At 44.6% G+C, this 27,063-nt stretch overlaps 1 protein-coding gene across 3 annotated transcripts; it reads left to right on the forward strand.

The window, feature by feature from the left end:
* Nucleotides 1-7,634: 7,634 nt before the first annotated feature.
* On the forward strand, nucleotides 7,635-26,682 carry LOC111860307 (endophilin-A2). Of its 3 annotated transcripts, none has more exons than XM_023843880.2 (10): nucleotides 7,635-7,885; nucleotides 17,645-17,713; nucleotides 18,618-18,690; nucleotides 18,816-18,959; nucleotides 20,751-20,884; nucleotides 21,677-21,835; nucleotides 22,128-22,231; nucleotides 22,435-22,562; nucleotides 22,835-22,882; nucleotides 24,472-26,682. In XM_023843880.2, the coding sequence occupies exons 1-10, from the start codon at nucleotides 7,841-7,843 to the stop codon at nucleotides 24,663-24,665; spliced, it is 1,098 nt and encodes a 365-aa protein (XP_023699648.1). In that variant the 5' UTR covers nucleotides 7,635-7,840; the 3' UTR covers nucleotides 24,666-26,682. The 3 variants fall into 3 exon arrangements, with proteins under 3 accessions (XP_023699648.1, XP_023699650.1, XP_023699649.1); XM_023843881.2 differs by lacking the exon at nucleotides 7,635-7,885 and adding an exon at nucleotides 16,184-16,262; XM_023843882.2 differs by lacking the exon at nucleotides 22,835-22,882 and having other exon boundaries at nucleotides 7,637-7,885.
* The last annotated feature ends 381 nt before the right edge of the window (nucleotides 26,683-27,063 follow it).

Here is a 27,063-nt window from a genome sequence, read left to right on the forward strand (position 1 = left end):
AGATATTTTAATCCCTTATCCAGTAGATTTAAATTTACAAGTCTTTCTCAAATTATCATTAACGCTAAACGTAATAGCAGTTCCTCTACGGCACTTGTTTCTCGGAAGCGTCACGCCTTTAGGACGGAAGCAGACCCTTACTGAAGCCCTCAGGCTTTCACACTAATCAAATAGCAGAGAGTCTCTTTCCAAACAGGAGACTGGCCACAATAATGTTGGTAATCGTCCATTCATGTTCGCAGAAATGGGCCTCATCGCCGTTCGCCAAAGGTTGGATGAAGTTAAGGGGATATTTTTCCCCTTAAACCAAAATGGCTGTCTGTTAATATGGACCATCATTAGGACACCATTCGCTTCGACCTCTGCACATGTTCTCGGTAGAGGACCTTAAATGTCATCTAATGGTGCCTTCATGTTCTTCAGCAGAACCGTGCCTCCTCCTGATGTATCTCCACATCCAGTGTCACATGGGACCAACAATGGGTAAATTACATGGTTAATCTTGGATAAATATATTGTTGATGTATTTTTTTCACACATTCTTGGAAGAGCAAATGCTTTTAAAGTAAACTGTGGAAAACAGTACATTGGAAATGGAAATCAACCGAAAATTGCAGCCCCGCAGGGACACAGAGATGCACATTCTCAACTGTGCGGAGTGTTATATATACTCAGAAGTATAAATGAAAAGGCGTAAGACCTGAAGCTGACTGGAGCACAGTCCTGGAACAAAATCCCTATTAGGATAGTTCAGCAGCTGCAGAAGGCGTGAGGGTCAGGAACAAGCAGGACAGGACCAACGTAACCAGTACCTCTGTACTGTAACAACAGAGGGACAGTGACATGACAGTGAAACATGCAGTGAGGGGGCAACAGTTGGCTTAATCGGCACCTCATCAGAAAACGCCGCAGTAGGCAACTGTCTACATCTTGCCCATCTTGCCTTTGTCAGGATCCACCACTGCATAAAGTCAGCAGCAGTGTCTTTGGATAAGCTAGCTCACAATTTATAAATTGATTGCAAAGAACCATGAGTATGTTAACAAGCAGTGCTAACATACATACATACAAACATACATGCATAAATGCTAACATACAAACATGCATGCATGCATAATACATACATGCTGAAATACATGCTAACTAGCTGTGGAGTAAAAACTGCAGCTTAACTGCAGTCCGTCCAGTTATTCAAAGAACTAGAAAATCCTAATCCTACAATAATAAATCATAAGAATTAACAGGCCAGCTGTTATCCATCCTTCAGAAGCTCAACTATTACAGCCTAGTCCTTAAAAATATAGCCTGTATTAATATGTGATTCCATATCATTTAGTGGAGGCCTACATTGCTCTCATTGCTTCATTTTACTACCCCACCCCCCCACCCCCATTAATGAGCCTGGCGACTTTTGGATCGGGTAAGTGTGTTTTTTTACTTGATCTATTGACACCAAGACCCTTCACTTGAAGCTGAGACTCCTTGGTAAACAAGAGCATATTCTGAGCTCCCCGCTGTGGATTCTTCGAGTCTCTTTCTGTGTTGACTTTCCTTCCCCAACCTCCGTCCTGACATTAGCTTATTCTGACTGTTGACTTGACACGCCGCGTTTGTTTAAGCAGCAGCAATCTCCCATGCCACACACCTGTCAACACAGGCACCGATGCACGGTTTACTAGCTAAAAAAAGGCGTCACGTCATTGTAAGTGTTTTACAACAGACAGGCCAATTGTGTAGATATCCAAAATGAAACACATATAGAAAAGCCAAGGTGGCAGGGAATTGCACACTGACTAGAAGCTTGCGTCTTCAGCTATCAACAAAGGAGTTGTCATAGACATTTATCAAACTAAAAACTTAGTCCTCTGAGCGTCTAGTTGCTTCTATGCTCATTTTCTACATCAAAACTGTAAATTCTCCTTATTGTTATAACTCTGAATCCTAATCAGCTGGCACATGCTGAACCATTACTGAAATGGATTTAACCCAAGCATCTGTTGTCTTGATTAATAGAAGAAATAATACATTTTGTGGTTATTATGAATATTGGTTATTCCATTTGATATATGTCATTTTAGTTTTGGAAAGAGTAGCATCATTCTACCCTCATAGTCTATACCAGTGTCTATACCAGTGACCCATACCAGTGTCTGGCAAAGAGACCAGGCCTTTTTGGGTGGTGCATTGCACAATTTGATTGACATTTATTATCCATAATATTTCTTCTTTTCAAGCAACTGCAGATAAAATCCAAATACTTGATCAGCCTTGATAAATTGCCTGTTCACTTGTTATTTCATGACTTGCAAGCCCATTACTGCTTATGTTGCAGTGTACGCCTTGGGTCTCATTCTCCAATTAGGAGCCTCATTTCTTCAGTACAGACTCTGCAACATCTGTACACTAGAAAACGCACAAATGAATTACTATCCAGCTCAAAAGATATTAAATTCCAACTAATAAAACCACCATTGACAGGTCAGACCTTATTCCTTAAGGTTCTTTTCTCTGTAAACATAATGTGCTTGAGTTCCACTGTGAAACCAATTTGGTCTTTCTGAAAACCCAGTGCTGGGTTTGATTGGTGTTATAGGCCAGAAGGCAAGTGCTGGGTTTGATTGGCGTTATAGACCAGAAGCCCAGTGCTGGGTTTGATTGGTGTTATAGGCCAGAAGCCCAGTGCTGGGTATGATTGGCGTTATAGGCCAGAAGCCCAGTGCTGGGTTTGATTGGTGTTATAGGCCAGAAGGCAAGTGCTGGGTTTGATTGGCGTTATAGACCAGAAGCCCAGTGCTGGGTTTGATTGGTGTTATAGACCAGAAGCCCAGTGCTGGGTATGATTGGCGTTATAGGCCAGAAGCCCAGTGCTGAGTTTGATTGGCGTTATAGGCCAGAAGGCAAGTGCTGGGTTTGATTGGTGATATAGACCAGAAGGCAAGTGCTGGGTTTGATTGGTGATATAGACCAGAAGGCAAGTGCTGGGTTTGATTGGCGTTATAGATCAGAAGCCCAATGCTGGGTTTGATTGGTGTTATAGACCAGAAGCCCAGTGCTGGGTTTGATTGGTGTTATAGGCCAGAAGGCAAGTGCTGGGTTTGATTGGTGTTATAAACCAGCAGCCCAGTGATGGGTTTGATTGGCGTTATAGGCCAGAAGCCCAGTGCTGGGTTTGATTGGCGTTATAGGCCAGAAGCCCAGTGCTGGGTTTGATTGGCGTTATAGGCCAGAAGCCCAGTGCTGGGTTTGATTGGCGTTATAGACCAGAAGCCCAATGCTGGGTTTGATTGGCGTTATAGACCAGAAGCCCAGTGCTGGGTTTGATTGGCGTTATAGACCAGAAGCCCAGTGCTGGGTTTGATTGGTGTTATAGGCCAGAAGCCCAATGCTGGGTTTGATTGGCGTTATAGATCAGAAGCCCAATGCTGGGTTTGATTGGCGTTATAGATCAGAAGCCCAATGCTGGGTTTGATTGGTGTTATAGGCCAGAAGCCCAGTGTCCCATTTCCCTCAGGTGTTTGACCCATACCATCTCTAAACCATCCCTGTTAGTGGGGTCTCCTCTGCTTTCCAGCATGCCCCCCCCCACTCCACAGCAAACCAGGTATGATTCCAGCTCTCTTCCTCAGCTATTAGGCTGCTTAGCAGCTTTGTCTTACAGAACCTTGAGTACTAGGCATTCTGGATGCGCTGCCCTATCCATTGGGGACAATCTATAGTCCTCTGATTCTGCAGCCTTGTATCTCTGTACACTTTTGCTGCCCTCTCCCCACAGCTGTATATTATCTGAGAGTATACCAAGAAATCAACTATAAGGGATATTTAACCAGATGTTTTTTAACTACTTTTCTTGGTCCCCATGATGTACAGATTTCATTTAGCCATTTTGGATGTATTCTATACTACCCCTAATGCCGCAGTGTCTGGCTCCTTCATTCCCCGCCCATACAGGCATGTTGGTACTGGCAGACCATCGACGCAGGAAGTGGAATCAAAACGGCTTCTGCCTCCCGGACTCTCCCTTCGTTATTTCCCTCTTACTGGGCTCCCCGTTAGTCTGGGGAACTTGTGATACAAGCCCTGCTGCTTTAAGGCTTTGCTTCCGCTAATTTCTGCTTTGATCATAGTTCCCGTCTTTGGTAAGTCAGCTTAGTCCTGCTGCTGCAAGTGCTTCCCTCTCAGGTTAAACCAGCCTGCATGTGGTACCTTTCAAAGTCACACAATCCTGTCCTCGCCACGATACCGCGGTCAACTTTTCCCAAGCTATTTTCACTACCATGGAAGAAGCTGTGCCCTGTGATGGACTGGCCCCCCGTCCTGGGTTGTTCCCTGCCTCGTGCCCATTGCTTCCGGGATAGGCTCCGGACCCCCCGCGACCCAGTAGGATAAGATAATGGATGGATGGATGGAAGAAGCTGTAGAAATCCACGTCACACAATAACAGGGACCCATTAAGCTGAAGCGCCGGGAAGGCCAGCCTAATTTGAAGGTGCTTGTTTGATTTTCCTATCCAATCCCTTCACCATATTCATTGCACACTATACATTATCAGAAGCCACATAAAGCACGGAAACAGTCGATGTTAAGATGGCTGCACGCTGAATTTGAAAGAAGCCTCCCAAAACAATTACCCCGTTTCCCTTTTGATATTTCCTCCAAACATTCATGATTCATTAAACCCCTTCCTGTGGCATTTCATGGCGCTGTCCTCTGACGATTTAATGCTCTTATTCTGGACCTGCAGCTGATGTAACGAGAATCTTTAATTAAGATCACAAGGGAAACGGTATTGGTCTGTCGTGCTTCCATTTTCCAAACCCCTCCTTGCTTCAGAATGGCAAACAGCTGTTGAGTCACTGTCCTGTGGAGTAAAACATCCCGCTGCCCTTTAACATCATGTTAACGTGGCATCTTCCTGTGATATTTTTCTTCCCTGTTCCTTTCTCAATTTGCTTGCATTTTCTCCAGTGATGCTGCTTAATGAAAAGTGCAGAAATGGAGCTTTCTTACATCACAAATCTCTTTCCCAAATACCATGCTCTCTCTTGCTGTCTCTCTATACTAAATAGATGATGTTCTAATTATTTGTCTGACAGCATATTTCCATATGTCTTCTTATCAGCTGCTTTATTGCATTATTATTGTTCTATTCATCTCTTTCTATATTGATTTTTAAAACTGTATTATTCCATTATTGTGACTGCATTGTAGATGTTTAATTGGTCTCTTCTCATAGGTTAATCTTGGGTATTTTGCTTGCTGGACTCTTAGACCTGAGTTATCTCCTGCGTTGCCATGTGGTTTTACACTGAGAAAAAAAGGCTACAGCTCTGATACGATTTTATATCCCAAGGTACAAACGACATTAATGTACCCCCAATTGTACAAAAATGTTCCCCAGAGTCCATTTCTGTACCTTAAAAGGTACATTTACCTACAGCTAAGGTACAATTGGCAGACCCTTGAGGGTACAGCCTCAGTGACAAGTAATTGTACCCTCAAAGGTACAAATTGGTTCTTTTTTCTGACACTGTAGCTCTAAGAATCCTCCTTCGTTTTTCCATGGACCATACTGTGCACTGTAGTATTACCATACTGCCCAGATTTAATCTGGGGTAAATGGAAGTTGAGGCCTATGGGATTTTTGTAGCTGTTCCCCCAGTAACACTCTCCTTCAGATTCCTTCCTTTACTTCTCCTCACCATTACTGTTGAATCAATTTATTGAGACCTTCATCCCCGGGTCGCTAAGGAGACTCTGGGAGCTCTGCCAATATTCGCAGTTCTTTGGATTAATGGATTGAAGGTAATCTGTGAAATATTCAACCCCTTCTTAAAAGTCATTGGGTCTCCAGAGAATATTACTGTTACCACATAATAAGATGTTTATCTTTCAGTAGTAGGTTTGGCTGACATATACGTCAAGGCTTTCACCTCATACATTTTGTCCAACTGTCCTCAGATGTTTTGGACCATATAAGTTACAACTATAGATTCATTCATAAGCAATTGTGGGAGAATTGCAGTGCTTCTCCTGTTCCAGGAGGAGGATCTTTCAATTTCAACCTGCAGGTTGACATTTTCTACTGGTTTTGGAGCCCAGACCAGTAGTTATACAGATGTGTGTGGTTTCACCTACCAGCCTCAGATATTACTCAACCATCCAGTATTAACTAAATTTCTGCTTGTCAAATCAAGGTAAGGACTCACATTTGAGTGTGAGACTGATACCTTTTTCCTACAAGACCTACAGCTGTATACTCTATGCTGACTAATGTGCAGATTTCCTACATCATTCCTAGTTCTTGAACTAGGCTTACATATTTATGCATTTTCATCCAAAGGACACTATACTAGTCTGTCTCCCAAAGTAGAATTACTTGAATTAGTTACTTCAACAAGGATGATCTGGTTTGCATAACAAACCAAATTGCAAGATCTGGCCTTAAGGATAAACTGTGCAAACGTACTGTACGTACGTACTGTACACAGCAGTTGTACAGTACGTCTTGCTTGCACCTGGTATTTCTTGCCTCTTCATGAAAAATTTACCTGATACTTTTGATCCAGAATAAAACACAGCTAATGACAGACAAATTGCATACAAGGACTTAATATCAGTTTCAAAGTATAGGTCAGACTGCAAATAGATACAATCCCACATTTAACAGCCAGAACACAAGCGGAATGAAAGAATTTAAGGTTTTTAATAAATTATTTCTAAATTGTAGCCTAAGAAGGCATGGATAGCGAAATTAAATTTCCAGTGACACTACAGAAACAATAAGAAATGACAATACAATGTGAAAAGAATCAATTATTTCAGTGTACAGTAATTACCCTTTGGTGGACCTATTATTCAACTAATTTAGATGTTTCACAGCTACAAGGAAAACCCAGAGGGATGTAATTGTTCCTAGGGTGCTTAAAAATGGAGCTACCATGGTATAAGTCCAAGGAATGCAGAGATGCATGGATCACAACAATATATCACATCTCCTAGGAGATCAGTGGCACTCTGCCACTTAGAGACTGAGACTTTACAGCTAAATCACTGTTTTCCTTTGTATATAGGCAGCAGTCCAGGTTACTATCTAAACAAATCATGGCAGCACAATTGCAGGACTACTAATTTAACCAAACTCTATCTCCACTTGCCACTGTTTTAGCCGTTTTCTTGAAAAGCCACTGCACACAACCTAAGGCCAAAAGAGACTAATTTTTAACGTTATCAACAGTAAAAGAGCATTTACATGTAATTTAGCGTTAGTGGGCCATGGTGGATCTAGAAGGGGATTGGAATTGCCACAGAAATACTGCCAACTCTCATTGACTGTGAAACTCAACAAGGTATACTTAAGTTAATCACTGGAAATACTGATTACTCGGCACATGCTGCGATGGTTTACTTTTAGCGCACGGGGATTTACACCATTTAAACACGTAATAGCTGCACAAATAATAGAATCTGCGCTAACCCTACTGCTCAAATGGCGGTTTGTATGAGCAGCGGGGTTCTGAATAGAATGAGGCTGTATACTGCCACCTGGAGGAGAAGGGGCGCTATGTTCCCACCTGTTCCCTAGGGCCGAGCGCGAGCCCCTCCTGCTCCCCGAGCCCCTCCTGCTCGCGCTTCCCCGTGCCTGGAATGTCCGTATACGCTCCGGCAACAGGAAGTCCTCGCGGTTGCCATGTAATATCCTGACTGGGCAGGGAGAGCAGCGCCGGCTGCGAGTGTATGTCGACTGGAAACAAGTCGCGCAAATTAGCGACTTTTCTATTGCGAGGAAGTTTTTTAAAAAAAAAAGTAAACGGCCGTGTTGAGAGGACAGTCCGCTTCCAAGATGTCTGTGGCGGGCTTGAGGAAACAATTTTACAAAGCGAGTCAGGTCAGCCACCAACTTTCTTTTTACCTTCATAAGTGGCAGTGCTGGTTATGAACTAGCGTCAGTTTCTCTTTTCCTGCGACGTATCTATAATCATGCCACTTTACATACCCCGCTGTGTGCGCCTCAGTCTATAGTCGTATAGCAGTTTTGTGGTCTGCAGTAGTGTTTACGTAATGCTGTTGGTAAGCTGGACCTGGCTAAGTTACTTCTACCCGACTACTGCCTACAGTTAAGTTTAGGTCCCCCAGCTAACCACGGAAAGCTTGTAGTCAGACCCATAAATCACATAGCTAGCCGATAACTTGCCTGCTTGTTCGTACATGTATTCTTAAATGGCTTAGCTAGCTTGGCAGCTGCCATAGTTCGTACGTGTTGCATTTTCTGCCCAAATGCTACGTAACAAGTCGCTGTCTCGATGTTGTCTGACTGAGATTTACTCGCTGTCAGAAGCTGCGAAGTCCTGTCAACCTTTCTGATCGATGATGCTTGTCGTTGTTTGTGTTATATGTGGTAATAGTTTTTAATTTGCAAGATACATTGGCTTTTTGGGGCGGCCCTGCGTTTGTGTTGGCATACTGCTGAAGTGGGCGTATTGCTTGGTGTATCTGAGGCTTAAGATTTTTTTATCGATTAATAAAAATGATGAAGTTTGGAATGTGGCTGTAAGCAGAGGCATTGGTCCTTAATAATGATTTTTTACGCATTATTAATACTCGACGATGCCTCACCTTTATATTCGTGTAAAAATTAATCCCAGACAAATTAACCTTTTAAAACAATTAAGCAGCGAAATGCAATATAATGACGGTTTAAAACCTCACCAGGTATTTTGTCCGGAAGACGTAGAGTATTAATACTTAAGCTACGGCAGATGGATTAACTTACCTGTAGTATCAGGTCACCATCAATAATAACGGTGTGCATGATGATTCATTGTGTATAGACTATTGAACTAGAACTGCATTAAATCTTGACTGGCAACGTTGGCTGAGCAGTTGCTGCATTTATTTAATGTTTATCATTGTGCTATGTATTATACTCTGCAAATGCAGCCAGATTTATTTATTATCTATCTGTCGATGTATGTATTGCCCTTAAGAGAGCACATATATTAATAAATACATTATGTGTGTACACACCGTAATACTGTTACAAGATGTTCAATTGCTGTCTTATCTTGCATCCAAAGGGAAGCAGTAAATTACATTTTTAAAATGACATTGTACCCAAATTAAATGTGTGCAATTTCTGCTGAGTCATGATTGTTTGCAGTAAATGGTTGCAGTACATCGGAAAGGTTGTTTGTGATTCCAGTGCATCTTTTGGTGCATGTTTTATGTCTGCCGCTTTGTTTGCAGACTGTGGTCAGTTTGTCATACAGTTGACTCACCAAACTGAAGGGGGGAAAAAAAAACTTCAAATTTTTTATTCCTAGTCTTTTTGTAACTTTACAAATTTGCCAGACATACATTTATCAAGGTGACAGGAGACATTTATTTATATATCTAAGTTGATATCTTACATACTTTTTGAAATGGAACCCTTCTCTATCGATAAACACATTATCGTGCACAAATTATGATTTTTAAAAAAAATGTTTGATAACACATAATCTGTAACTGGTTTTTTTATGTACCAGTTGAGCCAGCCAGCTTGATCAGAGGTGGGGTGGTGCATATTTAAACAGGAAGTGCTTGTGTGATTTAGAGAGTTTTCAGTTTGGAAATCAGAAAAAAAGGTCTAATGATGCATCTCTGCACTAATCAAGGGTCAGTAGATGGGTGTGGGTATTAATGATGAAGATCTAATCCCATTTGTCACTGACTTTCTGTCCAGATCTGGTCCAGATTCCCAATGAGGAGATCTTTATAAAACAGGAAAGCAAAACAAAAAAACAGTGAGGAGTGGGCGGGTGGGGGGGGGTTCTACTGGTGGCTTCATCTTGCATTTAAAGGAGCGAGACACTGGGTGTGCTGCTAACAGGCTGCTGGGGGGACTGGCAGCTTCTCTGGCAGTGGAAGCTTGCTGGAGGAGCTGTGAACAGACGCCAGATTAACTGGCAAATACTAAGGCACCCATATTGTGATGCCAGTGCGTTTATGCCCTTGCTATGCAGTGGGGGAGTATACTGTGAGTGTGATCTCAGTCATGAGGGTAACGGTGTCCTGACAGAAATGCTCAGGGGGGTTGTCACCTGATGAACGTAATCTGCTCCAGTTTGACATCGGTTTCGTGCTCTGTCATCTCTGCCTCTGTCTTACGAGTTGCTAAAAGACAACCTTACAAACATGACCATGTGACACATGCACCATGTAGAATGTCTTTTTTTGTCTTTCTGCCTTTGACAGTAGAAACTTGAGCATCTTGAAATAATGGTTTGGTTGCAGGGAAGTATATGTGACATGAGGTTTGTTGATTCAGTGAACAAATAGAGATGTAGGTTCTTCACGCACAGTTTAAACACTGTCAGTTCGGTGTGCCTTCTCTGTTCGAGCTGACTTCAGTCAAGTCTGGGCAGAGGCTGGGTTCTGGGGCTCCTGCATTTAAATGACTGCTGTTTTTGCTCACGCGTGGATCATTGCTCGTAATTTGTAGTTGCATGAAGGATCTGCTTGACTTTCTGTCTTCACCTTGGGGCCAGCTGACTCCCACACATAGGCCTACCTTCTCCTCTCAGTTCAACAATTGACTGATAAGATAACTGCTCTCGACAGGCCTTACATTTCTTGCTTTGTGCTACATCTTACATCAGAGTCCTGGGAAACTTCTCCTAATGCTGCCTCTGACTTGTTTTCCTGTGTAATCATTTGCTTTGTCCTTATGCTGCTTTAAGCTGCCATCAGACCCATTGTCTTGCAGGACGCTGCTGTGATAACCTCTGTGCGTTTGCCCTCCAATCCGTCTCTTGGCACTTTTCCTCTCATCGACACAGGAATAGACAACAAACTGCTTTGCACTGCGTACTTTTTAATCATGCCGTTATTGTGAGATTTTCAGTCTCAAGGGAAAAAAACCCTCAAATTGTATTGTTCTTCCATTCATTTCTCTGTGTTGCTATTCCTTTCTCGCCCTCGTAGGAAACCCCTACATAAGTGTGTCTTTTGAGCCTCATAAGCCAATTTCTGTATGCAGTATAGCGGAGTGTGACAAAAGGAACTGCACCTTAACCAGACTCGCTTCATGGATTCTCTCTCTCTGGTCTATCCAGATGCCACAGTAATTATGCTACTAATCAAGTGTGGATGTAAAGCTGAATGTAATGATTCGGTAATAATTTTATTTAAAAATGTGCTACTCAATTCAGGAAATTGAGTGTCTGTACTTTGTGTGTGCATAGCTTCTTACTTCTTAATGTGCCCTTGCCAATCAGGCGAAGAGAAGTATGTGAATATAATTACATAAATTTGAGTAAAACTGCCAACTCAACAAATGATTCTTTTAGCTATTTCCATAGCTGAGTTTTGAGCTGGTTCAATTTGGGTCAAATACTTCGCTCTATGGTATTGCCCTGGTCCCACCTGGGAGTGGAAATGCAATCCACTGGGCCACACCTGCCTGTCCTTAATCGCATCACTGCCTGCTGCACTAGAGAGCTAGATGTATGGACCACTTGGCATAACTAATTAAAAACAGTACTGATATCTGTAGGGAGGCAACTCTCTGCAGAATCATACCCCGGTCTCCCACATGAGACGTTAAGATAGACTGCAATGCCTGCTTTGTGATATGCAAAGCTAGGCCTCTATTTCAGTGGGAATCGGTGGGAAATGTGTGCATCAGAATACGTGATGGGTATGAAATATATTGAAAGCTAGTGAATTTATACCACCGCACATTAGGAGGTAATTAAGCTGGCAACATCCCATTATGTTTAGAGCTGCGTCCAAAATGGGCTGGTTTTTATATGTGTGAAAATCAGGTCTGGTTGTCTGTAATTATGGACAGCATGGCATGCAATTTCAGTGAAAATGACAAATTTGGGATTATTATAATTTGTGCACAGCCTTTGAATTCTTTGGTACTTTATGCAGGACCTTTATGCTGTAGGGTGGCACAGTGACTCAGCGGGTAGCACTGTGCCTTCACACCTCCAGGGTTGTTGGTTCGATTCCCACCCCTGTTTCTGATTTTCCACGTTTTCCATGTATTTTCACAGGTGTTCTCGTGAGTTTCCTGTCACAATCCAAAGGCATCCAGTGTGGTGCATCGCGGGCTCTAAATCTCCTGTAGTATGTGCCCTGTGGTGGTCTGCACCCGTCTCACGCCCAGAGCGTTTCTTTCCTGCTTTCTTGTATTTCTATGATTGATTGCTCACTTCCGAAGTCTTGATGTTTTGATGTGTTGGTTTGCATTCAGAAATACTATAATGAACTGGAATTAGAATGCCATCATGGTCTGTGCTTGTGTGTAATGGGGTGATCTAGCATGCAGGCTCTGGGTTGTGGTTTATCTTACATCATCATGCATAATATATATATCATAATATATCATGCATAAGCATGTTAAGGATGTCTTCTCACATTTTATTGTTCTGACTTGACCCAGGTAAGCACAGCAGTTAAGGTCATGGGCTTGCGCTGTGCACTAGAGGAAGATCCCATTCAGTAAATTATCGAGCCGTTCAAACGAGCGGCAGAAAAGTTCTGTGAAGCATCTGTCACAAAATGATTGTGGGGATCTTAGTTGTCTTATTGTTCAGCTGTGTAAAAAGTTCAGAAAACACAAAGCTCACCTTCCAGGTGTAAATAATGCTCACCCCTAACTCACCCAACACTATAGGCCTAATCCTCAAAGGCTACATGAGCAAAAGTAACATTTTTTTAAAGGGTGAACTTCTTATTCTACCATAAGCTACCATCTATGGTCACTTTACTGGCTATATATTTTGCAACAATGTTCTGGGATGTTATTATGCTAGTTTTATACTATACTCACTAATAGTGAGGCAGTGTGTCATGATATTAGAGTGAGTCTGCAGAATGGGGCGAGCTGGTGAGATAAACATTTGAGACCACGGACTCTGCTGTGTTTCCTCTGTTTATTCCATCTGTGGTTGACACGTTTGGGAAGGGGCCTGTGTATGTGTCCCTGGGGAGGGGGGGGGCGGGTCTCAAAAATGCACAACGTATGTGGAATATTGTAAAAATTACACAATACAGATGCTACATAAGAAGAATATTTTCAGACTGAATACACTTCTAAATGTTTTACATATATATCTAATGGTGAGTTTACATGAAAACCAGATATTTGCTGAATAAAAGCTAGAGGTTTGTGTGTAAATGTGTGTACACTCCAAGAAAAACGTAGCAGCTTAATATAAATCAAAATGAGTGTTTCATGTGTTTGTGCATAAATCTCCCATTTTAGTATGCGTTGACTAAGAAGGCGTTTATGTAAGTCTTTGCAAATGTCATGTACATAAATAGCTTTAAAATGTTTGCTAAAAATGTTTGTGTTCAGGGTGAAGTACGTTCTTTATATGTCCTGCAGCAGGGGAAATCCCAGCCGCCATGCTTCGATCAGCCATAACATTAAAACCACTGAGAGTCGAAGTGAGTAACATTGATTATCTTGTTACAATGGCACTCGTCAAGGTTGCCATAATATATTAGGCAAGAGAACAGTCAGTTCTTCAAGTTGACGTGTTGGAAGCAGGAAAATGGGCAAGAGTACGGGTCTGAGCGACTTTGACATGGGCCAGAGTGTGATGGCTAGATGACTAGGTTAGGGAATCTCCAAAACGGTATTCCCAGTATGCAGTGGTCGGTGCATACCAAAAGTGTTTGGTGAACCAGTGGTAGGGTCATGAGTGTTCAAGGCTCGTAGATGCTTGTGGGGAGTGAAGGCTAGCTGTCTGATTTGATCCCACAGGAGACACGCTGCGGTACAGGTCACAAAAAAAGTTTATGTTGGCTGTGACAGACGGGTCGGAACACAGCGCATCACAGCTTGCTGTGTATGGGGCGTCGTGGCCGCAGACCAGTCAGAGTGCCCGAGCTGACCCTCGTCCACTGCTGAAAGCGCCTACAGTTGTCACGTGAGCATCAGACCTGGACCATGGAGCAATGGAAGAAGGTAGCTTGGTCTAACGAGATGCGTTTTCTGTTACATCATGTAGATGGTCGGGTGTATGTGTGTCCTTTACCTGGGGAAGAGATGGCACCAGAATCCAATATGGGTAGAAGACAGGTCAACAGAGGCAGTGTGATGCTCTGGGCAATGTTCTGCTGGGAAACCTTGGGTCCTGGCATTCATGTGGATGGTATTTTAACACACACCACCTACCTACACATTGCTGCAGACAAAGTACACCCGTTCATGGCAGCTATATGCCCCAATAGCAGTGCTCTCTCTGCCACATTGCAAGAATTGTTCAGGAATGGTTTGAGGAACATGGAAAACAGTTCAAGGTGTTGACTTGGCCTCCAAATTCCCCAGATCTCAATCCAGCTGAGCATCTGTGGGACTTACCGGACTTAAAGGATCTGCTGCTAATGTCTTGGTGCCGGATAACACAGGACACCATCAAAGGTCTTGTGGAGTCCCTGCCTTGACGGGTCAGAGCTGTTTTGGCAGCACAAGGGGGACCCTACCCATTATTAGGCAGGTGGTTTTAATGTTATGGCTGATCCGTGTAGATTGTTTCCATAATTTAAAGTCAGTGGGAGCAGACATTTTCCTATGGTGACTTTCATGCATTCACTTAACACAGTGACTGACTGGAAATGGAGGCACAGCGGCCCAAATTTAAAATGTCATCTCGTTGCCAAATAACATTTTCAGTTAGAAAGTCAGCGAGCCTTGAATAACAGCATGCATATTTAGCAAGTTTAACATCGGTACGATGACAGGCGTCTTATCGAATGCCAGATCTGCTGAGAAAGACGAGTTCTTTTGGCATGGCACATTGGCCATTTGTGAAAATCACTTTATCTGACCGAGCCCTAGCTCTGTAATGTTGGTATGACATTTTCAAGATTGCACACACCTGGTTTAAATAAATACATTTGGGTGTGTTTGTCAGTCCATCTACTCCCCACACAACTGCTTTGTTATGCGCTACAGTTTGTTGGATAATATGTTCTTCTTGAATTTGTTTGTTTTAGGTGTCCTCTTTTCACCCCCGTATTGTGTTGCTAATGTTGATAGTTGTTTTCTGTGTACTCAGATTTGAAGTCTGTGTATTTTTCTGTAGAATACTTTGAAATAGTATTATGACCGGCCATTTTAATAGTGATCTGATACTGTGGTGACGTGTAGGAGCTGTGAGCAGTGGTGAATTGCGAGTTGCTGTCCGATTTAAGCCCTGTGCTGACGACAGGCGAGCTTTAAAATGCGATAATGCTGGGGGGGGGGGTTGGATGGGCCGCCAGCAAGGCTCTGCTCTGCGCTCCGGGGGTGGGGGAGGCCCCTACATACGTGTGCAGTTTCAAACTTCCCATTTTCCACTGGGCTTAGAGACAGCTGCGAGGAACGGGGAGTGTACAAATTTATTTGAACAATTTTAATGGAATATAGATTTCTCCCACCCAACCCACACCCCCAACTCTGGCTATTATTTTTCTTCCCCTGTGAACAAATCGATTCTGCGTCCCTGGAAGTGAGTCACCCCAACACCTCTCCTTACAGGCTGGGAAGCATGAAGGGCAGAGAGGATCTACCGCTCTGAACACGGGCAGCGGGGGGTGGGGGTGGGTCAAATGTCCCCTTGTGGCAGAATGGCTAGATGGGATTAACATGTGGCACTCCGGGCGGCTGGATGAGCAGGGCTAGACCGCTTAAGCTGTCCCGTCCCCTGCGGCCCGCTGGACGTTGTCAGGTTCCCACTGCTCCCGGCACTGACACAAGGCAGATACTCTTAAATCCTTATGGACAGACGGACGTCGGAAGCCAGGGTTCCTCTGCATGGCTTCTGACAACAATCTTCTTTCGCTTTGTCGAGTGTCTTCCATGTGCTTTTAATTTCTTTCCAAGATTTAGCCTTGCTTTCTCTGTGGGTAAAAAAACAGATTTTCCTGCTTTAACTTTTTTTCTTTTAATATTCCAGTTTTTCCCTCTCTTAAATATGTGTTAAGTTGTGCTCTAGAGGCTGGGTTTTTCCACCTCTGAGCATGTGATCTGCGATGCTGTGAAACTGCAGTTCCCCAGTTTACCTAGGGCATATTAGTCTGTGTAAGGCAAACTGGTGTGCATTTTAAATTTAAATGTGATATTCTGAGTGTTGACCTTTTGACTTTTCTTCTTTCTTTCTTTTTTTAAACTGACCTCTTTTTTTCATGTAGTGGACGACGCTCCCGCGCTCTTGGTTAAGTTCAATGGAAAGTGGCTGAGTCACCCCAGAGTCCGCAGCAATATTCGTTTCAAATGCTGGAGAGTACGTCCCCACTCTATATGCTGTGTGTTGAGTGTCACGTGTTCACGGTGCTCTTCATTGACGTGTCATTGGGAGTGTCCCTCATCTGACATTTGTCACCCAGTGTCCTGTTCTTATTTGTCCCCTGTGTTGTGCAGCGTCCTGCTGTCCTCCATGTCAGGTGGAGCAGAAATCTAGCTTTTAATTTTAGTGTTTGTTTTTCACCTTGACTTTGCTCTTGACTCAGCTTCATCAGTTTGGCCAGTCTTACATTATTATTTTTTTTATGTTTTGCCCTTATGCACCCTGTTTAAACATCCCTGTCTGTGGTTGCACACGTACTACTTATCTGTGTGATACTGTGCTGTTTACAGAAACATTACCGATTAATTCCCATCAGCACCCGTGTCGGTATATTTCAACGCACAGAAATAAACCTGTAAAGGGAATGTCGATGGCAGCCTGTTAGGTGATTTAGTGTCAATCATAGTGTAGCTGTACGGAGTAGTAGTTCAGGGGGTTGCATGTCTAGAATTTGCACATTTTCCTCACGTTCATGTAGGTTTCTTCTGGGGTTGCTGGTTTCCCATAGTTCAGACACGTCCCAGATAACCTGGTATCTCCAAACTGCTCTGAGCGTGCCCCATGATGGTCTGGCATCCCAGCCAGGGTTTAACTGGTTCCTGCATCCAGGGACGGGCTCCCAGGTTCCTGTCACCTTGCTTTGTATGAACAGTTATGAAAAATTGATGGACAGTGTAGATCATGTGGCTTAATTCCTCTTGTGAAGTCTCCTCAATACTCATCGTAGTTGATTCTCTTGAAATGGCTTCTTAATGTGCTTTACACACTTAAAGATGCATACTGCATCTAGTCTGCAGTGAACTGCAAATGTTTAGTGGGGTTTCCCATTTGACCTCAGTGAGAAAATATGAAGGTACACCAAAATCTCCACATTTATGTGTTACATGGTTATTACTTACACTTTTATATTTTCATTGTATTTTATTGTATTTTATGGATTTCTTTATAAGCACAGCTTTATCCAGTATCTTGTTACAGTTAAGCACAGCCTCTTTTTTCCTAAATAATTAAGTGTGCATATGCTCCAAGGCCCCAAAGCAAATTCCCTGTATGCAAATAAAGTTGCATTGTTATATATATATATATATATATGTCATGTCTTCTCTAGGCCTGCAGAGATGCTGTTCTTTGCATATGGGATTTTTGCAACATTTAGACTTTCATTTCAGTCTCCACAGTTACTTCGAAACTGCCTTAGAACCCAAAATCACATTATTTGGTGTTTTTGTGGATATGTTTATCATACTACGAAACAATAGGTCGGTGACTAATGATACAGTGCGGTTCACATTTTCAATGTCTCCACTCCTGGCATGCAGATGGTGAGCGAGAAGGTTGGCGGTGCAGAAGGCACTAAACTGGATGAAGAATTTAAAGACATGGAGAAGGTGAGCCACAGCTACAAGCATATGCTGTTCGCCGAGTCCTCCGACGTGAATATCAGGAGTGTGACATCGCTTTGCTTTGTCTGAGATGCAGGAACACACCGTGATGCACTTCCTGTTTGTGGGATTGGCTGTCCCAGTGGAGGCCAGTTTGCCAGTCATTTAGCACAGCTCTTTGTCTCTGTGCTTGAGATGTTTATCAGTGCTTAGGTCTTCATGGGAAACAAACTAAGACGTGTATATGTCTGTTTCCCCTTTGGGCTCTGGTTCTCTTAATTCTCAAATTACTTCCTAATTGCATTAAAGTCTTATCCGTAGACAGTCCTGCATTTTGATTTCTGTCCCCACATGAAATCCTCGCTGTTAAGACCAATTGGTTTGTTTTAAGCCTGATATACTGAATAGAAACAGATGGGCTGAATTGAACTGGCCAAGGGGCCTCCCACAGAATAGAATAAGACATTTATTTACAAATGGGCCTTTTCTTTCATTCGCTGCGATTCCTTGCACTGAGTTGCTTCCTGAGCTGCGTGTCACTTTGAGAGCACTTTCGGTTTCTGTTTTCCTGGCCTCAGACGGCATGTCTTTCAGTATCATATCTCTTACTTTCTGTGTCTCTCGCTTCAGTATAGTTGAATTTTGTGAATCTGCATAGTAATAAATAATCACCTTCTGATGTGTTTTCCAGTGAGATGTTCATCCCCTGGTTTCTTCATTATCAAATTAGTTCTCTTTCTGCTGAATGAAATGGAGTATTTTTTTCTATGTATCATAAGTTGTGCCTGACATAACATACGTAGCTTATAACTGGGAGCTTTGCATAGATGTGAAGTTGTACAAATCCTTGTGTTTCTTGTTGCATATTAGTGTCTGTGTTTCTGTTGTCAACCTGCCCTCTGTTTTATAGAAAGTAGATGTGACGAGCAAAGCTGTGGTAGAAATTATCTCCAAAACCTCAGAGTACCTGCAGCCTAACCCAGGTGAGTGATTGACTTGGCAGTACTTGGGTACTGTAAAATACCCAAGGCCAGTGCTGAAGACGCTTACTGACCTCGCAGTGTTGCCCGCCTCATGCTTTCTGCCACAATCTGGCCCCTTCTGTCAGCGTCCCGTGCGAAGCTCTCCATGCTGAACACCATGTCGAAGATCCGGGGCCAGGTGAAGAGCCCAGGCTACCCCCAGGCAGAGGGGCTGCTGGGGGAGTGCATGGCCAAGTTCGGCCGCGAACTCGGAGAAGACACCAACTTTGGTGGGTCTTTGTCTCTCTCTGTCTGTGTGTGTATCTGTCTGTGTCAGTCTGTGTGTCTGTCTATCTCTCTGTCTCTGTGTGTCTGTGTATCTGTCTGTCTGTGTCTGTGTGTGTCTCTCTGCCTGTGTGTGTGTCTGTCTCTGTGTGTCTCTGTCTGTGTCAGTCTATGTCTCTGTCTCTCTCTCTGTCTGTGTGTGTCTGTGTGTCTCTCTCTCTGTCTGTGTGTCTCTCTCTCTGTCTGTGTGTGTCTGTCTCTGTCTGTTTGTGTCTGTGTGTATCTCTCTCTCTGTCTGTTTATGTCTCTGTCTCTGTGTCTTTTTGTGTGTGTGTGTGTCTGTCTGTCTGTCTGTCTGTCTGAATGTGTGCACATGTCTGCCAGTCTGTGTGTGAAACTACATGCGTGCATCTGTGTGGGCGAGTATGTCTGTCTGTCTGTGTTTGTCTGTGTCTGCATCAGTGTGTGCACATGTCTGTCAGTCTGTGTGCATCAGTATGTGTGTGTGTATTTCTGTGGTGACCAGTCATGGCTTCTGAAATGTTTTTGTGAGTGCCGTTTACACTCTGACCCATGTTAACATTAATTTTATTCTGTTGGTAGAACAGTACTGACGTTTCAAACTAGACACCCCCCTGCCCCCCCAAGCACTCCAACCACGAGCCAGCCGACAATGTCAGCATCACTTAATACATTAAATACATTAGTGCAGAAATTCAATACAGTTGTTCTTGCCAAAGCAATACATGCCAAAAAAGTAGTTTGTTACAGTAAAACATTTTTATTATTTCTGACTTCAAATTTCAACACCCTTATTAACTTATCTGTCATATAAATATTTTCTCCAGAAAACAGTTTGTGTAGTATGTTATCCAGTCCACATTTTGTTCACTACTCCCGCTTTAAATGGCGCCCAGTAGGTTGACAATAATAGACATACCCACTAATTCGCTATGACATTAGACTCTCCAGGAAGACACTTCTTGCCATGTGGACAAGTTATAATGATACACAGCGATTATGTTGGGGAAGGTCATAGTGCCCCCTGCTGGGCAGCCATTTGAAGTGACCGCCCATGCGTTGTAACAGGCTTCCTTTCTCTGATTGCCCCTTGTAACCACACTGCCCAAAACACAGTGCTTATATATTTGCTTCAACACTTACAGATCAAGGCATGATCCTTGTCTGACGCTTGATCCTTGATCCTTGCATATTCCTTGTCTGAGACGTACTTGAACCAGCCAGTCCAAGTTAACAAGTGACTCTTAGTGTCGCTAAACATTACTTTCACCCTTGAAAAATTACAGAAAAGCTATTTTACCACTTTTGACGGTGACCGTAGGGAAGCAGTAGTATGTGAGAAGCCTAAGAGCGGAGATGGCATCATGGAATTTAATTTGGTTTTGTATGTATTATCACATCACGGAATTTGTGAACGTGCCCTAAAGCGGATAAGGTCTATTAAACCAAGTAAATGTGAGATGGATTTTTAGATACTTTAAAAAGCAATTTATTTAGCTGCTGTTTTGCTCCTTTTCAGGCATTTATAAGCCTGCTTATCTAATGTGGTAATGTAATTTAGCCTATTAGTTTACTCTCATTTTTCCATACTCTTGCAGCTCGCAATATTCTGGTCACGGTTTTTTTTTATTTTTCCCCCAAGTCCTAGAGTTAAGTTTACATGAATTTTTTGCCTTGCAACTTGTAAAAAATCAATCTGTCATTGAGTTATGGGGAGGGCAGAGTCTCTCTCAACAGACAGTGGCAGCTGCTTGTTTTCTGTGACCATGCTGTAGGTGGGGCTCTCATCGATGCAGGGGAGACCATGAAGAGACTGGCCGAGGTGAAGGACTCGCTTGACATTGACGTCAAGCAGAACTTCATAGACCCTCTGCAGAGCTTATCTGACAAGGACCTCAGGGAGATCCAGGTGACTGACGGAGGTCCACATGCTTCACGAGACCCTTGTGTACACCCAGTAATCCTTCTCTCTGAAGACCAGGTCTGCACAGGCCTGCTTTATGGGATATTGCATGTATCAAAAACCTTTTAGAGCAATTCCAAAATGAATTTGCTGGAAGTAGAATCAAATACATTAAAAATGGGTTACGCCAACAGAGACGTGGTATTCACTTTCATTATAACTTAAGAATCAATGATATATAATCCTCAGTGAATAAGTTGTGTAGGGTGATGCACAGGAGTACTTGGACCAAGCCTGCTGCCCATAATTCTCAGGCCTGGTACAAAATGACTTCAACTGGGCCCCCATGATGTCATCTCCTGGACCCTTGTATCCTGGCCCAGGACCTGTTCCCCAGATGCCCACCCAAGATGGCGGGCCTGACCTGGACTAGGCATGTGCCAGGACCAGGGGTGGTTCTCAATATGCGTACTTGACTGTACTTGTGTTCTTGTGTACCTGTTTTACCTCATCTTCCATGGCCGAAGACCGATTCCAATACTCAAGAACAGAAGTACAGAGGGTAGTAAAAATCCCATCTGTTGCATCCTGGCCCATTGAGACCAATACCATGATTCATTGCACCCCAATTTCGTTCTTGGGAGCCAGGTTAGCAAGACCGGTCTTGCCAAGTACGATCTTTGCGTTCTTGGTGTTGAGGAACACCCCAAGTTTGCCGGACCTTCTGCAGAGGCTTTTCGTTATTGAGTGCACTTCACGAGGTTGTCACTGGAGCTCCTCACACCTGCCTCTCCTCAGCACCATCTGAAGAAGCTGGAAGGACGCCGCTTGGACTACGACTATAAGAAGAAACGTCAGGGGAAGATTCCAGACGAAGAGGTCCGACAAGCCTTGGAGAAGTTCCATGAGTCCAAGGAGGCCACAGAGATAAGCATGTACAACCTGCTAGAGACTGATGTGAGTGACATCCTTTATGCGTCTGCCTGTGTTTGAGGTGCCTTGGTCTGTTTTGAGATGTGTATCTATATCTGTTTCTATGAAAAGGGCAGTATACAGTGCCATCTACAGACAGAAAACAGGCATTGTATGTGAAAGGTGGTTATATCTGAAGCACGCCCGATTAGCACACTTTAAGTAATCAGCAATTCAAGCCATGTGAAATACTACACTGCCACTTAGTGTTAGACATGATGATAAACGAAACAGATGGCCTGTCTGCGAGGTTTTGACCCCCAGGGCGTCTGCGCAGATCGAGCAGGTGAGCCAGCTGTCCTCGCTGGTGGAGTCGCAGCTGCATTACCACAGGCAGGCCGTGCAGATCCTGGAGGAGCTGTCAGACAAACTGAAGGACAGGTGGGTGTGGCCGGCTGGCCAGTGGACCCGTGGGATGGGTTTCAGGCGTGGGTTAGCGTCTGACTGGATCCCAGCAATGCTTGCAGCAGAGCAGTTAAGTGTCAGATTCCAGCTGCATGGGCACAGGCTCTAGTGTGGGTCTGCAGGGCTGGCTGCTTCTGCGCAGGGTCACGCGCATGTTAACGGCGTGCTCTGCATGGCAGGATCGACGAGGCGCAGTCCCGCCCCCGCCGGGAGTACACCCCTAAGCCTAGGCCTGTCTGTGACTTCAGAGATAACGACCAATCGAATGGCGGCTTCGCCCCCTCCACCCCATCGACTCGCTCCTCAGGTGAGAGCCGCGGCCGGCGCCTTCCGCCGCGTCACTGTGCGTCTGCTCACGTGATGGAAAGTGTTTTTCTTCCAGCAACTCGCCCATGACGGCATGCTGGCCGTCGTGAGCCACATAGCCGCGGAGTCGCAGCATCGGGTCACGCTGTGATTAAACCGTCCGCGTGTGCGTCCGTATGTGTGCGAATTAATTCGACAGTCCTGACGCCGCTCGCTCGATTGGCTGATTCTAAAGTGACCCCGCCGTGTGTTCTCTCCCTGTGGCGTCGGCAGGCTCCCGCTTCCAATGCCGCCGATTTTCCTTCCGAAAGACCAGAAACCGTGAGTTTGTTTGTCTGTGTGTGTGGCTGCGTGGGCCAAAAGCAGACCACTGTTGTGCTTGAGATGTTGACGGTTTGCCACATTGCATGTGCTAATGGCAAAATTTCATTCCGCAGTACTAACCTGTGATAATGCATAAATACATACAGCCAAGTCTAGTTATTTACTCGTCTGAAAATAATTACGATGAATACTCTGTTATTTCAGATAATAGGAGAGTCGCATCTCCTAGTCGTGTTCCGTAAAATTGCCGTGAATTTTTTCAGTAGCCTGTTTAATTGTAATAACCATAATATATGCTAAAGATGTCACATCTTAAGTGTTTCCTTGCCTCTGGCATGAAAACAGTGCAGTTAGATGTTGTCCCATGTGTGGTCTAAACAGTAAAACCCACAAGGATGTTACATATTAAGCAGGATTTTTAACATAAATGGGTTTAGGATATTCATAGCTTTTTATTCTTTAGTCTATGATAGGTTATCGTACAAATGAGTAACTTTGCACTGTTGTAAAAAATTGTACTTGATTTAATTACATCTGATTTATATTCAAATGATTTGTATTTATGGGGGGGGGACTGGTTTAAGGAACTGGGTTGGGAATTGTGGGCTGGCGTCTTCATGCAAGCCGCTGTACTGGAAATGCCAGCCTTGACTTGGGCCAGCTGTTCTGTAGAAGCCCTCAGAGGAGCTGTGAGTAATGAGCTCGGCTCTGCTTGGATGACGTCCGGTTCTGGGTCGCGTGCTCTGTGCCGGAGCGTGCCAGGTGGCCGAGTTTGCGGGGTCAGGCGGGGTCAGCTGTGTGTACCCGGCAGGTCTGTGTCATGTGGCGTTCTAACTAGGACTGGGCCTGCCTGGGGCTTTGCAGCTCGGGCTACCCAGTAGCTTCATCCAGTCCACTTCATGTTCTGGACTGGGCCAAGCCCAGTATGGGCTGTGGAGGCAAGGGGCCCACACTGTTCGCTTGGATTCCAGAACTAACCAACAGCGGAATCATTCTACCAGAACTCAGAGTGCTTCCCAGGGCCCGGATCAGGGAGAGTCACTCCCTCAGCTGCTGTAGGTCAGAAGGGGGAGGGACAGGACTGGGTTGGGTGGGATCACCATGCAAAGAGCAATACTGGAGGTCCCTGTTCTGCTGGATTAGGGACCTACCAACCAAACGCTGGTGCTGAAAGTGAGTCCAGCCTGCTGCTTATGTGCGATGTGTTCTGGTCTTGTCTTGTGTCCACCTGATTCTTAAAGCAGAGCTTCTAATTGTCAGTGGCTGTGTCGACACTTTGCCCTGACCCCCCCATCCCCCACCCCCCCCCCCCCCAGCAGCGCCTAGACATCCAGAGACTCCCACTCCTGTGCTGTCGGAAAGTCCTTGGCTTTCGTTGATCTTCCGCAGATGTTTAGACATGGAGAAGCGATTAGGGGCTTTACCCCAGGAGTGCTGTCTGCTGGACGTCTCTAACGCTGAGACGCTTCAGACTCGGCCTTGCTGAGTGGCTCGGTCTCAAACGCCTGCCTCTCGCTTTTTGCTTCCTGATGAGCCCCCACCTCAAGCTGGTGTCCCCCCCCCCCCTCCCCCCCCTTCACCCTCAGGTGCAGAGCAGCCTTGTTGTAAGGCCCTGTACGACTTTGAGCCGGAGAACGAGGGCGAGTTGGGCTTCCGTGAGGGCGACATCATCACACTCACCAATCAGATCGACGAGAACTGGTATGAGGGCATGCTGCGGGGTCAATCCGGATTCTTCCCACTGAACTACGTGGAGGTGATCGTTCCTCTGCCTCACTAAAGAGGGCACCAGGAGGAAGAGGGGACTGAGATTCCACTGAGACCCCAGGGCATTCGCCCTAACCTGTACCTTCTTCATGGCCACTCTTAAAACACTTAGATGTACACAAAATGTCCCCATTACATTTCATAGGAGACACATCCAGTCTCATATCCATGAGAATGAGGGAAACACTTAATTCAAAGTCACTCACGCACTTTTGTGACCCAGGTTTTAAGGGACATGGTAGGTTCTGTATCACTGCTGACAGCGACACACCACTGTGGTTACCGGAAGAAGTCTGGTCAAAATCTAGAAGCCATTAGATTTAATAGTATTTACAGGACACACAGAATCAGGATTGAGAGATCAGCTCCACTGTGAGAGATCAGCTCCACTGTGAGAGATCAGCTCCACTGTGAGAGATCAGCTCCACTGTGTGCAACACAAGTTATTTAGAGTAACCTGACTCCTTAATTTTGGCTAGGCTTCTCCTTTAACCCTTTGCGCGCTCCTGCCAGCCCATCACGGTATTTGACAGCAAACCGCATGATACTCAAGAATGCCATGAGAAAATAGTTATGGTGGATTCATTACATGTAAAACCACCTTTGTTCAAGTCTGGGGTCCATATTTCCACTTGTGTATTAGTCCCAGTGTCATTTCTTTGCAAAATCTAGTGTTATAGAACCATGGTCCTTTTTCGGAAGTCCACAAAGGCCTTTGACTGTGTTTTGTCACACACAGTTTGGGAGAGGGTCTCCTTAGGAGTGTTCAGTCGCTCACACTGCAGGTGTTTAGGAGGTATGAGCAATATCACTCAAGAACACTAGGCCTATTGGATAGACTACGTACAAGCTCTTAATTATATATCCCCTCCCCCCCCCCACACTCAGGTCGAACCCTTTGAGCTGTTAAGGTTCTTCTTGAAAGTGCAGTAAGACACCCTTCCCCATCTTAGGCTGCCTGCCCTGCGTCTGGCGTTTCCCGGCAGGGTATCACCACAGCCAGCCTAAGAACGGAACCCGACGGATGCGAGAATGCCTTCCGTGTTGCCGTCTTCATGTGTCTGTCTCTAACACTTTGTGTTTTCTGCTTTGCGTGGCTTTTCCGTGTTCTGCTGCTGATAGCTCGCTCGTCAGCATTCGCGTGGGGGTTACTGAGCTCCTGTTGTGAGAGGACCCCTTCCCGTCTGCCCAGCGGTCGACTTCTGGCCGGCCGCACTCGGCTCTGAGCCCCGTCATCATCGCCGTGGGCCGGGTTGCGGTCCTCGGCGGGGGGTGAATGCACAATGTCTGTGCTTGGGTGGGAACCACCCCCCACCCCTGGTCAGATTATGGCCGCACCTACACGTCTGTCCTAAATCCTCTGTCATCGTCTTTCTCCTCTGCCCCCCCCCCCCCGCTGTGCTAATGTGTGACTTAACACACAGCATGTTTATTTAAAAAGGAAACGTTTACATTGTAATTTTTAGCTTTATTTTAAAAATGTGTTTATCGTGAGGTGAGGTGACTGCCTTTCAGCACAGAGCACCCAACCCCCAGCCCTCCCCCTGCCTGCCAGTGGGACAGGCCACTGTATTGTTTATTTCCCTTCTTTTAAAGCAACCTTTGAAGGCTAATCCCATGAAACAGTGTATCAGTGACACATACGTGCATGGGTGCAGCTGCAGCGTGTCAAAGCATGCAGAGAAATGCATGCGGGTTTACTAAAATGTACAAGCTTTTTTTTCCCCCTTTCTAATCCAATCATAGGCCCGGTATTTTAGAAAAAAAATAATAATCTGCTATTCCATAGTATTATTTTAATATCAAATAATGCAAAAACATACGTTTTATATAAATTTATCAGACTGCATGAAGCTTTATACTCTTGCTTATTGTAAAAGATACTTTAAGGGGAAATCTACTTTTATTGTAGGTTTTGCTAAGAATTAATGCAACACTAAATAGCAATGTTCTGTTGTGTATTATCTTAATTTTTTGTATTTGCATCTGATGGGTTTCTGTCTTTAAATAAATATCAGTTTAAAATGTGACATGCTGTGGGGCATGAAATTACGTGTGTGGTCTGCACCGGGTTTAGAGAGAACTGTGTTGACTGTATTTGCCAAGCCTGACCTGATCAATCATACATCCATCCTCTAAAACTAATTATCCTGTTCAAGATTGTGGGTGGTAAGGAGTCTATCCCAGAAGCTACAGGCACAAGGTTGGGAACAACCCAGGATGGGGCACCAACCCATCGCAGGGAGAGTTGAACCCTGGTCCTAGAGCAATGTTTCTCAACCCAGTCCACGTTTTTGCTCCCTCCCAGCTCCCAGCCAATCAGGAACATCGAATAGCTGGTACAGGTGCGCTGGGAGGGAGCAAAAACGTGGACTGGCTGGGGTTCGCTGAGGACTGGGTTGAGAAACAAT

This window comes from Paramormyrops kingsleyae, chromosome 15, assembly GCF_048594095.1.
Source record: "Paramormyrops kingsleyae isolate MSU_618 chromosome 15, PKINGS_0.4, whole genome shotgun sequence".
Lineage (NCBI taxonomy): Eukaryota > Metazoa > Chordata > Actinopteri > Osteoglossiformes > Mormyridae > Paramormyrops > Paramormyrops kingsleyae.

Excerpts from the sequence above, each read along its gene's own strand:
- LOC111860307 (XM_023843880.2), top strand. The coding sequence starts at position 7,841 with ATGTCTGTGGCGGGCTTGAGGAAACAATTTTACAAAGCGAGTCAG. Across the intron at positions 22,563-22,834 it reads CCCATCGACTCGCTCCTCAG|GCTCCCGCTTCCAATGCCGC; the intron begins GTGAGAGCCGCG and ends TGGCGTCGGCAG. Across the intron at positions 22,883-24,471 it reads CTTCCGAAAGACCAGAAACC|GTGCAGAGCAGCCTTGTTGT; the intron begins GTGAGTTTGTTT and ends CTTCACCCTCAG.